This window comes from Saccostrea cucullata, unplaced genomic scaffold (assembly GCF_032062105.1).
Source record: "Saccostrea cucullata isolate Sc308-1 unplaced genomic scaffold, CSIRO_AGI_Scuc_v1 ctg205, whole genome shotgun sequence".
NCBI lineage: Eukaryota > Metazoa > Mollusca > Bivalvia > Ostreida > Ostreidae > Saccostrea > Saccostrea cuccullata.
The window spans coordinates 395,099-411,634 of record NW_026936671.1 but is presented as its reverse complement, the minus strand read 5'-3'; the positions used below and the strand labels follow the sequence as shown (position 1 = coordinate 411,634).

General features: G+C 34.0%; 1 protein-coding gene across 1 annotated transcript in view; it reads right to left on the bottom strand.

Annotated features, from left to right (window-relative positions):
• LOC134246232 (uncharacterized) overlaps positions 1 to 16,536 on the bottom strand; it is a 40,083-nt gene that overhangs the window by 3,616 nt on the left and 19,931 nt on the right. Inside the window, exons 12-16 of the mRNA XM_062728562.1 lie at positions 13,396 to 13,554; positions 11,881 to 12,049; positions 2,581 to 2,731; positions 1,148 to 1,403; positions 2 to 98 (exon numbers count right to left, since the gene is read on the bottom strand). Of these exons, the coding sequence (XP_062584546.1) occupies positions 2 to 98; positions 1,148 to 1,403; positions 2,581 to 2,731; positions 11,881 to 12,049; positions 13,396 to 13,554 (832 nt within the window). The remainder of the gene's footprint in view (position 1; positions 99 to 1,147; positions 1,404 to 2,580; positions 2,732 to 11,880; positions 12,050 to 13,395; positions 13,555 to 16,536) is intronic.

Here is a 16,536-nt window from a genome sequence, read left to right as displayed (position 1 = left end):
CAATTCTGATGAACAATTACTGGGTTTCTCCATTCTGTAACCATTGGCTAGAACATAGTAAAGATCTGCTAATGCTATATTTGGGTATGGGGAACCACCTGTTAAAAAAAAAAATAAAACAATTCATTGTTAAGGAAATTAAACCTGACATTGATAAGCAGTTCTCATAAGATTACAGTATACCAATGACTTCCATGTAGAAACTATCTATAAGAGCTTCAATGTTATGTATCCTTCATCTAGCTTGCTTCAAGACAGATTAACTGAAATTTTTTCATGTATACACATGAGTAAAAACTCAGTTATAAAGTCATTGGGATTTGAAATTTAACTTCTTAATACATTACATTCTTTATATCCATATACAGTTGAACTTTGGTATCTCAAACATTGATATCTTAATTAATACCTTTGATATCTTGAAGTCCCAACCACATATTCTTTAAGTAATTTATTTTACCCTGTTATCTTTAATCCTCAATTTACTCCAAATTTAAGTTTTTTTCTTAGTTCTATTGATTTCTTGATATCAATATTTGATTGATTTGGAACATAGTGAAATAAAGACGCCTAAGGATTACGTACTAAAAAAAATCCTTATAACAGTGATTTCCTTTTAACTGAGTCCTTTATAATTGAACAATTCTAATTGCATTAAATACTACAGTAGCTGGCTAATCTTCCTAAAAAATGAAGAAATGGACTCAAAATTTTCATCCCTATAGACAGCATTTTGAATTACATAACATCTAGATGAGACAAGTTGCACTGTATGTACTGTAAAAATAGTCATTTATGGATAAACACAACTACCAGTTTTCATAGCTCTGTTCAGTGACAATTCTCCCCCCCTCCCCCCCCCCACCCAAAAAAAAATTGTTCTTTTGCCAAGCACCCAGCACTAAAAGTGATTGTCACTGGTCTTTTGTATAAGACCCTAATGTCACTGGTCTTTTGTATAAAACCCTAAAAAACTTAGATCCCACTTCATGGTAGGTATAAGCATGATAAAGAATCCTCATAGTTCAAAAACCCGAGTCTCAAGTATAGGTCTATATATTTGAAGCCCTTCACTAGTATACATCGACGTCCATATATAAATGAAATTTCTCAAATGGGAAATTAAACAACATTCAATCAATCTTACCCATCGTGATGATCTCCCACATCAAGATTCCGAAGGACCAGACGTCACTCTGGGTGGTGAAGATGCGGTCCCTCAGAGACTCGATGGCCATCCACTTGAGGGGGAGCTTCCCACTGGTTATCTTATGGTATTGGTTGTCATTGTAAATGTCCCGGGACAGACCAAAGTCACAGACTTTTACAACTTTGTCGTAACCCAGAAGAACGTTTCTGGCTGCTAAATCTCGGTGAACGTATTTCTTTGCTGCCAGGTACTCCTGAAACAAAAGGATTGAGTACTTGATCAAAGAATATTTATATCTAATGGTGATGAAAAATTTTTTTTGGGAATTTCAAAGTATTCTCCATTGTTTGGTGGCAATTAGTTGTGTACTAGTTTAGGAACAGTCATTAAGAGATAGAAGAACAGATGTTACTTGTATTCAATTAAGAAGAGGGTAAAATATAACCCAAACATGATTTTAGTTTTAGCGTCAAATATCAAAATATCTGAAAATGAAATTCCTGAACAGTAGTACAAAAAACCTTTGCTAAAAAATATGTACATGTATTTCACTGCACTTAATTCAAATACAAGTTTCTGTAATTGAACTTAATCTGTCTTATCGTCTTATAGGAACGAATCTAAAAGTGCTCATTGCTTAACCATCACATCTCTCCGATGAACTCACGAACCCAATAAAATCAAACAAAAGATACTCAAAGTTAGATAAAAAAAAATATATGATAAAATTCCTCTCCAACATAAAACACAGTCTAAATATGTAATATCAGTTGGCAGGTACGACTTTGGAAGACATGTTGAAACAGCCTCCGTCCAATATTTTGGTTGAGTTTGGGGAAGAGCTGGCCTGGTATTTTGATTGCTTTGATTTTATCTTCTCTGTTGTTGATAGAAATGTATAGTAAAACTTTTCAAGATCACAAGCAAAAACAAGTCTAAGAATGCTGAAGACATAATTTGGCAACAGCACCCCAGCTCCTACGTTTTAAGCCCACACTGATATGGATGAGCTTTGCATGTCCTCTTTGGTCCCGTGAAGTATGTTTGATAATAGGAAGATTTTTCCTTCTTTGAGATTAGAATAAGACAAGATAAAGTGAAGTCGAGAAATTCTTTTAAGAGTTCGTACAAATTGTGGTTATGGAATGTAGGTCAATCAGCTAAAAGTGTTAAACTTTGATAAAGGATTTCCGAAAGAAATATACCTCAACATTCTAAGACAATTTTACTTCCATGTAAGAATAGAACATGATTTGAGTCAGAGACATACATGTACTATTCATGAATGAGCAACTTAACTTTTTCAACTTAATCATTTCATAATATCCAAGAACACCTTAGATTGATCTGTACATGCAATGCAAAGAATGTGAGACAAGGTATATAATTTTCTGATGTAAATTCAAATTAAATTACACACATAAACTAACCATTGCCATTGCAGTTTGTCTGGCGAAGGACAGCATGTCTGCCGGAGTTATAACACCACTATCAATACCACCACTCTCATCCATTAGAGAGTATACCACTTCACTAGGACGACCTATACGCTTCTGGAAATCCCCTTCTAAGCGGCACTTTCTGCAAGACAAAAATATATGACAATGCCTCAATTAAGTGAGCATACATGTACTTTGATTTCAAAATGCATACATGAATGGTCAGCAGGGGATTATCACTCCTCCATGGCACCTGATCCCACCTCTGGTGTTTTGGAGGTCCTTGTGTGCTCTGCATCTGATTTATATTGTTAAATGGACTTTTGAGCTTGAATTTTGTTCATTATCTCTATATATATTTCATTGCATATACTTGCTTCACCCATTTTCAAAGTTCAATCTACATTTTGACTGCATGGAGTCAACAGGTATAATATTCCTCCAAAAAATGTCTTAATTTTAGATTAACATTATTATAAATATCTGCAGTAATTAAAAATAATTCTTCTAAAATAAAATCTTTTACATCTGGCAAATTCTGAGCCAAGACAGACAGGAAAAAAAATTATCAAAGAATGTACAACTGGCTGAAGTTTTTAGGCAGAAAATTATCAGTGTCTGACAAAAACAAATTTCCGAAAACTTCAGAATTAAAATGACTTCGTCTTCAAATAATAACTAGGAATCTTTTGATATTTATCTAGAAGCTGCAAGTAAACAACTGATAATTTACAAAAATAAGTTGATAATGAGCAGGATTTTCTCAGCCCGTCGGTTTGACCTAGCTGCTCAAATTTTTTTTTTAGTTTCAGGTTGTTCCAGTTTTCAATTCCATGTATACCAAAACCTTGGAACAAATTACTGCTAGACAAATTTTTCTATTACTTGAACTCAAGAGGGATGTATTGATTAAAGAACATTACAAAATAAAGTTCTTTAAGAGCTCAAAGATTTCATTACATTCATGCTCATTATTACGCAATCTAATATATCACATTATTACCAAAGCTCCTTGTCCCTTTCTTTACAAGTACATAAAGTTTTAAGGATATACAAGTGGATTTCAAATTACCTGCCTTAACACTGAATTTTAATAAGACTTTTAAAAAAAGATTTAAGAGCTACCTGGTATATGAAAAAACAAGCTGTGATTGTGAAATATGATGCCCCCATATAGTAGCTTATAGCATGTGTTGAAGTTTTTCAAATATTATGTCAAACTTCAAGGTCAAATTGTTGGTATCCAAAGTACTAGGGCTATCATATTTCATATTAAGTATATTCTTTATGAAATGGCCTTCCTTAATTTGGGTATCAACAATTTTGACCTTGACCCTGGAGTTTGACTTGCATTTGAAAAACTTCAAGCCTTATCTTTTTTTTTTTTTTGCACAAGAAAGAAATTCATTCAATCAAATCTGCAATTATTGTTCAATTTGTAACTAAATTAATAGATTTCAGGTTTAATTTTTATATTTCTTTTTTTTTTTTGTAATGTAATTTCTTCTGGATTGATTTTACACATTAAGCAAATTAAAAGCAGGAACATTAAACTGTATATGCATGCACTCTGGGTTTTTTTTATCAAAGTTTAATATAAATATGCAGTTTTCAACTTGCTGCAACAAATAATGTTTTGGCTTTCATTTTATGAATCATCAAGATACTTGCTTATTAACTGGAAAGGCAAAACTGCAAAAAAGAATCTAATAGCTGCTTCATATCATATTATTTTGTATTTTATACATGTACATTTTTTAAAACTCTTTTTCACTGATGTAGCATTTTTTTTTCAAAAATTCTTTTCATATTAAAGAAAAAGAGTTCCACTATAATGGGATGAAGCTATTCTTTTCTTGGGACCAGAAGGGGGATAAGATATTAATGTAAAGCCCTGAACCAGTAAGTTAGCTCTTCAGTTCTCTGAGTCCAGTAATTGTCAATTTAAAAATTATTTCAACCTGCATGTAACAAGAATATACATATATGTACCCTGCTTGACCACATGCTAACCGGTCATGAAAGCAGTGATGCACATGCATATTCAAATCGCAGGCTCGTTTTCTGCATGCCACGGAAATCTCGGAAGCAGGAACTAATGAAATTCAGCACCCCTATTTGTCATATCTGTGCAGTATGCTGACAGGAATCTCGTGCCAGCCATCAGATATCATAAAGGCGAACCTCGCACCTTCCTCAGTCTGCACCGAGTGTGAGGTAGGAGAGAGAGAGGCAGCCATAGCTTGAGTGATTTATGGGTCTTGTTAATTTTTGATTATTACCCTTGGCTGACTGTCCAGACTTGACAGCTGATGAGCAAGAAGGGGGATGCTAGGGTATACAAGAAGAATGATGTACTGGCTCTTTGTTTACTGGTATATAGAACTCCCAGCCTCCATCAAACAAAACAATAAATATAAGGGTAAAACATTGTTACAAAGATGATTCTTTAATTAATGTCAAATACTTATACATTTACTCCTACTCCCATATTCAAAGAATGTTCATATTGTTTACATTTGAAAGGATAAATTTTATGATTTGTTATAGTGCTTGCATGTTTATACCGGGTATGTCAAAATTAGAAAGAGAAAAAGATTTGCAAATAATTGATCTGTTTTGCAACATTCAAAATATCTCTATCAATAATAAATAAAATCCAAGTTCCAAATAGCTCAGTGCTATATACACTCTTGATATGAAGAGTTTATTAAGCAAGGATCAAAGAAGTCTGCATTTTATTAGATTGAAAAATATTTCTATTTTTAAAATATTATTCCCCCCAAAACAGCTGCCAATCCAAAGAGTCCAATAAACCACACAGGGGGGTCCTAATACAGTCAATTTGCTGCATCAGGAATTTGAGATGTGTTTTGTTCTTGTACTACATCTTACATGACAAACAAAATCAGCCCCGTGCACTGATGCTCCTATCCTAAGATGACTTAACCACATGTTCGAGAGCTTAAGTTTAAGTGCAGACTTTTGAACAGATAAAGGGTATACCTGGTAATATGTCATCGAGTAGTAGTACAGAACTCCTCAACCATGCAAAACATGGCTGCAGAAAGTCATTAAAGTGCATAGTTAAAAAAATAAAAATCGAGAGTTTAGCCAAAAAAATTTTACCCCTGCTTAATTACTTGTTGAACCTTCAAGAACAATTACTTTAGCATTTTTGCTTTTCATTATCGTTTTCATTATTGTTCTGAAAAAATACTTTCAATCACTTTTTTTGAAACAAGTCAAAACCAATTCGTTGGCCATAAATACATTGCCGATTGTTAAAGGTAAAATGAAAGCTAATGATTCTGGAACCAGATTGATTAAAACAGGGGAGCCCCACAGACAATGCATAATTTCTAACTATGCATGAAATTAGGGACTCCCATGATCACAAGCTATAAAGATAACGCAGGAACATCTTTTTGCGTAAAAACTTTTTTTTTCTGCAGACGAAATTATGACAGGAATATAATAAACGATGGCTACTTTCCCTCTCGACAAAATACGCAAACAAACAGGTAGGGCTGCCAAATCACTGTACATCTGCCTACAGCTAATAATTTACTGATCCCATCAATTTATGTTCAGTTAAAACACTTTCTGAGTCTTTTCCTACTCTAAATAATCTAGGCAATCAACAGAAATATCTGGCCAATACATGTAATTTGTATAAATGGATACTGGCTTTTTCCAAGGACACACCATTTTATGTACCATATACATCTATTTCATTGCATACAATACTAAATAATTTCTGTGATCGAGTGACATTCTGTACCAAAATGTTCAGAGACACAGCTCATTTCAAATTTCAGACACCTATATCTTCTTGGAACTTTTAATTTAAAAAAAATTTAGTGGATTTTTTAAGAATTGCATGACATTTGGAAATGTATTTCGTAAAGATTTTTAGTTAACTGTTTACGTTTTTGTATGGATGCAAATTTCATGCACTTCCTTAATAAAATGTTAGATTTGAAAGTTTTCAGTTGTTAATAAACCCATTTACATCAATGCAGAACCAATTGCTCTCAACAGAAAAATAAAACTCTAAAAAATCAGTAACAAAGGCAACTCCTATGTAGGACTCAGTCCTATTCGTGACTTAAATGATAGGGCTATTAATCCCGAAAGATGCATAAAAATGCTTGTCTGAAGAAAATCCAATTCTACTGTCAAAACTGGGGGGAATATCTTGCTCACAAATTACACAGAGCTAGTCAATGATGATGTAATCTTTTTATTTAAGACTTTTACATATATCCATAAACAACAGGATACTGTTTCATAATATATTCCATTAACCAACCCATTCTTCACAGAATAAACATAGGTTCAACAAAAGATATTGCCGTACTTGTATTTATAAAGTACCCTGGTAATTCTTCGGTTAATTCTTCAACCAAAACACTGAAAAGTACCATGTTACTTATGAGCAGCTGAAATTACCCAGAAGATTTACATTACACCACCCTCCCCATATAAAATTGATGGCTTGACAAGCATTAGTGACCTTGGAGTAAGATGAAATGAAGGAAGTAAAACTCAAATGTAAAGAAACCAGAACACCACTATACAAGATAAGATTTGACTGACTTGTGTGTTTTTTAGGTAGTGCTAGATAATCCTACAGAAAATGACAGGGTGCATTATAATGTACTCCATGCCACTTTTCACCTTCAACATTAAATATGGCACAAGGTCATTCTTGGCATAGAACCCAATTTGGCCTTGATAACTTTCTGGCATTTCTTAAACATAATTTTCCAATTATTAACATCAATGGTCTTCAATACTTTTAAACAGAACACCAATTTTGCTTCTTTATGTTAGTTCTTTAACTTCCAGACCCTCAATACATAAAAGTGATAATGGCCATTTTACTTTGTAAGTTACAGGTTTGTAAATAAAGCATGTACATTTTTTTGGGGTCATATATACACTTTTACATGCAATTCAGCAAATACCATCCCCTCCCTCTTAGTGTTCAGATTAATTAGTCCCTCCCCTCCCCTTTCTACACAAGAGGCCCACGGGCCTTATAGGTCACCTGAGCATTATGCAACAACTTTCCACTTATTGAATTTGATTCATGTTTTAAGCCAGATGCTATATGGCATTCACAATTTTGAAAGAGGCACCATTGATCATCATAACAATACACTTAGCAGTTGCTTAGCTTGGTTACTGAATACCCATACGCAGGGCAGGGGAACAATATTGCATTCCAACTAATCAGTAATATTCAGCAATAATCAGTAGTGCCCCTAACACTGTGACATAAACCCCTGACCCTAGGTCCACACATTGCACAAATTTTAAAAAGGTACCCTTAAAATTGCCTATCAAAAAATAAATACATGTTTTATAAATATAAAGGAGCAGATTTCAAACAATTAATTCATTTTCAGTATATAAGTAGATCCCCCCCACCCCTGACCCTGGGGCCTTGAATTCACAATTCTGCAAGATTAGGGCCCTTGCTCATCATAACTATTTAGGTAGTTCATCTGCTTCATACCCAGAGACAGAGAAGAAAATTTTCAAAGATTTAATGTATTTTCACTATATAATCAATAGAGCCCCGCCCCAACACCAGAGCCCCTGACCCTGGGGCCATAAAATTCATAATTTTAGAAGAGGCATTTTTGCTCATCATAACTACGTACGAGGGTTGATCCAAAAGTAATGTCACAGTGTCCATATCCTTTATATTTGGCCTCATATTTTCAAATATTATATACCAAAAGATGCACAAATATAAATTTAATTAAACTTTAATTTTTCATTCAATAATGTTTAACTGAATTTATTTTATAGATGTTTAAAACATATAAGATAGGGGGTGTCGCCGCGTCAAAACCGAACGTCACAAATTAAAGTGTACTTTTTTTAGTATAAAAAAGACAAACACTTAAAAAATATCTTTTAAAAGCGCCCTAACACAAAATACTTTAAAACACAAAAATTTACATCATTTTCTTGTCTTAAATTGAAAATTATATGACATCACTGCTATTTTTATGAAAAACATCGTTGATTTATTCCGGTGCATTGAAAAAAGGAAACGTCAAAGTGGACAAGAAAAGCCAAAAAAACTGTAATGCATTTTTGCTTCAAAATGAAGAAATCGCCAGTAGAGACAGTTATGTTGATTCACTAGACTTTCGGAGGAAAGAATGTAAATAACAGACTTTTTTAGATGGTTTCAGCGATTTTGGGTGGGTGATGGGTCATTAAATACTCAGCAGATGACAAGAAAACCGGAAAATGGGAGGGCGGACGGAAATGTTCAATGGTGCGTGACGTTGTCGAAAAGACAGACGGATAGAGCGATATATGAAATTTTAAGTTGGTCATTTACTACTGTTCAATGAATTTTGACAGAATAAATTATGGAAAGAGTGAGTGTACGATGGGTACTAGGGGCAAGAAAGTGAAATTTGTTAATGTGTTCGTGGATATCAAATATCAAATATTTTTCAATGAAACGAAGGGAAGCGTTTAAATGTATGACGGCGCGTATCCGACATATGACGTTATTTAGGTGCGGCGACTACCATTATCGAACGTTGTATATAATCCGATATTTTAAAAAGTATAAATCATGTTGAATTGAAATTTTCTGGTCTGATTTGAAATAAATGTAGCTTGCATCATTTATAATTTTGTTGTTTTACGTCGACGGATAGCGATTTTATCGAAGTTGTGACATTACTTTTGGATCAACCCTCGTACTTAGTTAGTTTATTTAATACCCAGGAGCAGAGAAGGTTTTCAAAGAATTCATATATTTTCACTATATAATCAATAGAGCCCCCCCCCCCCCCAACACAAGAACCCTTGACCCTGGGGCCGTAAAATTCACAATTTTGGTTCAGGCACTCTTGCTCATTATAACTATGCACTTAGTTAGTTAATTAAATAATACCTAGGAGCGGAGAAGAAGATTTTCAAAGAATTCATGCATTTTCACTATATAATCAATAGAGTCCCCCCCCCCCCCACACACCAGAACCCTTGACCCTGGGGCCATAAAATTCACAATTTTGGTTGAGGCACTCTTGCTCATCATAACTATGCACTAAGTTAGTTTATTTGATACCTAGGAGCAGAGAAGAAGATTTTCAAAGAATTCATTTATTTTCACTATATAATAAATACACCCCCCCCCCCCCCCCAACACCAGAACCCTTGACCCTGGGGCCATAAAATTCACAATTTTGGTAGAGGCACTCTTGCTCATCATAACTGTGCACTTAGTTAGTTTATTTAATACTCAGGGGCAGAGAAGAAGATTTTCAAAGAAATCATGTATTTTCACTATATATAATCAATAGAGCCCCACCCTAACACCAGATCCCCTGACCCTGGGGCCATAAATTCACAATTTTGGTAGAGGCGCTCTTGCTCATCATAACTATGTACTTAATTGGTTTATTTAATACCCAGGAGCAGAGAAGAAGATTTTCAAAGAAATAATGCATTTTCACTATATACTTATTTAGCCTCACCCTAGCACTAGAACCCCTGACCCCAGGGCCATGAATTTCACAGTTTTGATAGAGGACTCAATGCTGATTACAAACATGCAAACAGTTTGACTGCTTGATGTCCAGGAGTAAAGAAGAAGATTTTTAAAGATTGCATTAATTTTAGTGGTTTTGGCCCCACCCCTCAGGCCCCAGGGGGGCAGGGATCATGAAATTCACAATTTTTGTTCCCCTTTGCCCATAGATGCTTTGTGCCAAATTTGGTTGAAATTGGTTCAGTGGTTGCAGAGAAGAAGCTGAAAATGTTCAAATGTTAACACACGACGGACGACGCACGACGACGGACGAAAACGGATAGCAATAGGTCACCTGAGTTTACTCAGGTGACCTAAAAAGTTAATGGCAGCCACCCTCTATCAGTCAAAGAACTCATAAATTATTCAGAGAAAGTGTTTTGAAAATTACAATTATATAAAAATCTCAAGCCAGGAGAAATCAGATGGCCATCAGGTTTTTCACCGAGCCGGCAGGGGGGAGGGCAATATTATCAGCCACAGGGTCATGTGTTACTGATAGGGCCTGCTGTGGTGATAATGGCCCCAAGTGCAAAACAGAAGAAAGCCAAAACGGCACACCACCATATAAACCCCCTAGCATAATCATATGGCTGATTAGGCTGTAATCTGCTGTTCTATCCTGTAAAGTATCTGCTAAAAATTATTTTGATATCAGAATTGTGCATCAAGGCAGGGTTCTTTGCCTGTCTGCCTCAGTAGAAGCATTCAAACAGTAGGGGATAACCAGTGTTTGCTTTAAATTTATAACATAATGCACTGCACACAAGCCTGGGTTTCAGTGGCTGAGCTTTTGCATATACTGGTATATAAGAAAGTGGGGTAATCTGCCAGAGATAAGGCACCTCCAATACAGAATCATGTTCCTTGTTTCCATTCTCTTAATTACTGCAAGTGCCACTTTTTCTATTACTTTTCAGGACTGCACAACAGATAATTTGAATTACAACTGTCTGTTTGCTTAATTAAAAATGCCTCCGTTCAAATTACAATTACCTCATCAATCACCTTCACTGACCCACATTCTCCAAGTTCACCTGAACCCTACTGAAGAATTTCCCTGGGCAGGGGTCTTATTGCTTTTTTACAGTTTCTTTTATTTCAGACCCCAGTTTATGAAACAAATTGGAGTTGCTGCCTTTGAGAATCAATACCATCATACATCCAATATATCCCCCGACTTTGACTAGAGAGAGAGACCCCCTTCTGGGCAGAAATTATCAAAGACATTTTCAAAGGTGGCTTCTCTTTTTTAGAGTGCACTGAGGTCTCAAATGATACATTTTAATTAGCGATGATTTTTCAACAAAGTACTGAAGTGGGACATTTGCGGGGTGAGGTAGTCTGTTGAAAAGGAATGCCATGTCCAATTACTGTCTTTATAATCCTGCAAGCTTAATTATTTCAGAATCATGGTCAGCATCATTTAAGTCATCTTTTAATCATCATTATTGTATTCCTTCTGATCTCTCATAAAGGCATTTGTTTATGATTTTACAGCATATGTTGTTCTGTGAAAAAAATTACATAACTCCCATTTTGAAAATAAAAATAGGTATAAACAATTAAGATTGCATTGCATGCAAAACAATAATTTAATTAAAACACTAAAGTAACCCCTCCCCCCACCCCCCCCCCAAAAAAAAGAAAACAAAAGAAAAACTATTCATAAACTCAAATAGCTAGAATTTCTGAATAAAATCTTGAATGGTACTCACTTGAGAAAATTTTGAAGGTTTCCATAGGGGACATATTCCATCACCAAAGCTATGGGCTCTGACAGAGTGCAGGCCCCTGACATGGATACAATATTGGGGTGAGAACCGATTCTTTTCATCAAGTTGATCTCCGCCAAAAGATCTTCTTTGTAGGATAAGGGTGCACTGTCTGTCAAGTTCAATAATAAAATGTTTTGTGAAAAACCCATCAAGAACAAATCATACATCTGTATTTCTTTCATATACAACTTTCTTAATTCATGGTTTTTCCCTATACAGTCAAACTTTGTAATTTTAATCTTATGGGGATGAGAAAAAACCTTTGAGATATACAATGATTCGAAATATCTAGGGTAAAATAATTACAGGTAAAGAATATGTGGTTGGAACTTCCACATCACTTCGACATATCCATGGTATTCAAGATATTGGAGTTTAATATATACTAAGGTTCAACTGTACTTTCATACTATCTGATATTTTATAATAATGATTGAAAAGTAAACATATTTATTATTCTTTTAAAAGTTTCTCAAATAAAAGCTTACAAAAATTCATTTGATTGTAACCTAGTTTTCCTGAACTAAGTTTATTTTCATTGGTAGTAAACATAAAAACAACAAAATAGTAAACTTGACAATAAATACTCCTTTGATAAGATTTTCTTATCTTTGTACAAGAAAAAAATAGAAGAAAGATAGGAATGAATGCATTGAGGTACATGGTCCAGGTTACGAGTTCGTAATCATCGTTTATAATCTTCCTCGGGATCATTAAGACTGTGTTGTATGTCATTTATTTAAAATTTATCTGTGCGTCCCTATCTTGTTTCTACCAATGGTACACCTGTTTCCTCAATGATTTCAAACAACTGTTTATGCAAAAAAGAAGTAACTTAATGAAAGATGGCTTGGTTTTTTTTCTATTTTCCTATGGTCAAAAAAACTTTTATCTCCTGATTACTGTAAACATATTACATTTGGCTGTGTATTCTTTTTAGCAACTTTGGCTGAAAGCAATGTCCACTAATTCAAGTACAACACTAAATGTCTGGTACATATACTTATAAAGAAGAACATTTATTTAAGATATGCGCGCTAAATCAAATTCACGCTAACTTGTTAAAAATCCAATTTCCGCCAAATATCGTACACGCTAAATATAATACATTTACAGTATACCATATGGAAACATATTAATTTGTGTGGGGTCAATTGTCTTGGGCAGTCTAACTATTATTAGATTGTGGGATACAATTTTGTGGGGAAATTTGCGTATACATATACAAAATGAGCAGATACATTGAGAAAACTTAACTTTTATTCCTCAGGAACAAAGATGGTTCTACAGGTTCATTACTGTATCAAGGCAGGTTAAGAGTATGCGAGGAAGATACAGCCAAAGGCATCTAATTGTGCTTGTCTATATCTGCCTAGACATTTTTTTTCTTTTCTAAAACCAGATCTTGTATTTTCGAAAAATTCTGAGCTTTTTCTTTGAAATGACCTGCCTTACCTCTGACTAATTTAATGGCTACTCTTTGGTTCTCATAGTAACCAGTTACCACTTTCCCAAATGCCCCCTGACCAATGGGGCTGCTGAATTTGAGTAGACGGGGATCCAACTCCCACTCATCACTGATCACCAGTAACTGATTGGAGTAGTCTACCTTACCTGTAAAATAAAGAAAAAATATAGGAAAAACAGCACCTTCTGTATTTCATATCAAGTAGATGTTAACTTTTATATTCTAAGAGTTTGCTTTTGATCAAGCATTAGGCTACTTAGTACACTTCATTATCTATCCAGGTATTTGATAGGTTGCAAGAGTTGTTGTTAGGATGGATTTCCATGGAAATATTAACAGGAAAAAAATCAACATATTTTCTTTGCACTAGCTGTTTTAAACTTGGACAATAAAATTTTATATCTGAATTTGATCATGGTAGTAACTAGTTCCTATACAACAAATCATCAGAAATTTAGTGTATAAGTTTGTTATACAATTTACTTATTGAAAGCTATTTAACTCACTAATGAAAATTGGTAATGGAATCGAATCTTTCAAGCTTTTCTCAACTAACCCCAATGATGACCGTGTATTTTTCTTTACGTCATTAATGTGGGATTTACTTAAATTTTGCTGCTGACTCTTTTCTTTCATATACTCAATTAAGATCTGAAAACTTGTGTTTTTCAACGTTGTAGCAGCAGACTTGCGTAAATGAAAACCCTCATTCCTGCTTCTCCAATAATCATTTGTGGGTATTTAGTGATTAGGAAAGAAAGTGAAGAAACTAATGAGAAGGTGCCAGGCTTACTCCAATTTTTTCCCCCATGTTTTCAAACAAACAAATTGTGAGACAGACGTAATAATTTGTAATGCTCAGTTTCTAATATGATTCTAACAAGCAAAAATAACTACCCATGGATTTTCATGATTATAATTGCTCAAAAAGCAAGATTTTGAAGAATTTTTTTTTAAAACACCCTGTTATTTTTTATTGCTTAGATATTTTCAGTATCTTTTTTTAAATTAAAAGAAATGTAAAAAGTTGAAAAAAAGAAGAAACAAAAAAAAACAACAAAGTTTTGAGCAGATTCTGTTTCAATTATCACATAATAAATGAACGTTTTATTTTCAGTAGAATATACACTAAAATCAACATGTTTCTAGGTGACTTAGGTCACCTTAAGAGGACTCTGCCAAAATCAAAGGGAGAAAACTGAAGCGAGAACTTCCTTTGCTCTCCAGGATCCCACAAAATCAAGACAATTAAACTGGCGTAAAATTACAGAGAGGAAAAAGAAAGCTGGAGAGCCAAAGCACCTGAATTTTGTTAATAAGGCCCTGTGCCAAAAACCATTTTGTTGGATGACAAACATGATTTGTATCCTCTTTATGAAGGCACAAGATTAATTTCTATGATACTTTCTTGCTGAAATCTACACTTTGATCTTGTTAGGTTGTGAGACATGAAATTTTCCAACTCCTATCCACCAAGAAAATGTCAGATTAGAATATATCCCTGAAATTTTTAATCTTAGAATTATTACTTTTCAAGACAGAAGTAAGGTAAATTTATATCAATTCATATCCAAAAAAAAATCACAGATATGATCATATACCAACATAACCTAATTCTTGAGCATAATGCAATGGCCCACCACCATACAGTGCAAGCCAAAATTTAAAATTGTACATGAGCTTACCCCCTGGTAATAAAACAATGAAAAAAAAATGATTAAATACTCTTTTAATGAGGTGTATGTCTAATAGTTTGGATTTAATACATATATATACTTTTGAAGAAAGCCAACTCTCTCATTAGAATATTCAAAAGACCACACCAAAAAAAAAAAAAATGAAAAATTTGGAAAAAAGGATGAAAAAGAAATAACACAGAGAACAAAACTTGTAAGACAATCTGTTGCCCCACACAAACAATGGATGTATGGGAAAAAAATGAAAATTCCTTCAACAGAACCTGAGCTCAAATTGCCACAATATATGATCTAACCAACAGGGCTTGGCTATGCTTAGATGCTTGAAGTGTTGCATCTTTTGTAACAGAATGATCACAATCCCAGAACGAGGGGACTTCAATTACAACAAAGGAATCTCGCATTTTTTTTCTCTCAATGAGAAAAATATTAACACGGGGCAACAGAGAAAGCACCTGAGACTTTGCTCCAGAAATAGAAATTTTATGTCTTTCTGACTGCAGTCTGTCACAGAAATAGAGAATCAGGTCTTTCGTCAACAACCAGAATTTAATCTGTAGACGCGTGATGATCGAAGTGTTGACTTTTGAAGGTTTTTTTAAAAAATCCTTCTATTTCCTTTGTTTTTTACTGTTACCTAGCATGATTCTATTATTTTTTCTGGCCTTTTTTTTTTATTTCAATTTTTCTTCCAAGAATGATATGCCTTGTCTGATATCATTTCAATGACATTTTCTGTAACCTTTGTCTTTTCATCAGATTTCATAATTTCTTCTCATTTGCAAAAAAAACTTGTTTGAATTGATGAAAACATTCCCCCAAAAAATCTCTTAAAACTAGGATGAAATATGAATTTCAAAATTAAAGTAGGGCACCTATATATCCATACAACTACTAGGATTGGCCATCAATATCCCTAATTAATAGCTCTTAAAAATTTAAAATCCATCATCTAATTTACATAGAAAGAAAATATCAAGGCTCAAAAGCAGACTCATCAATTGTAGATGATGGAAACCTAGTTCGTCTTCCATAGCATGTCTACAGTGTAAACATAAATAACCAGCCTCACATACACTGAATATTTCTGAGATACAGGAAAGCATGCCATGAAGTTTGATGCATTCTTCTTTAGAGGATTTGCCTTTATCTTGTTTACTTCTCAAAGTGTGAACTTTTAAGTCAGTTTAAGTAAATACGTGTCAGGACTCAGTAAATTCCACATTTGTTACAGTAAAAATCAATTTTTCATAGAAGTATTTCAGTAATTTTTAGGATGATGCATGTTCTAAGTGAATATGATTAAGTATACATGTATAATTATCTTGATCCAATTGTCATACATTTCATCAATTTCTGCTCTACCCTGAATGCTATATGGTACCGTTTGTCTCATCACACTCAAAACATTTGAAAGGAATATAGTGAGAG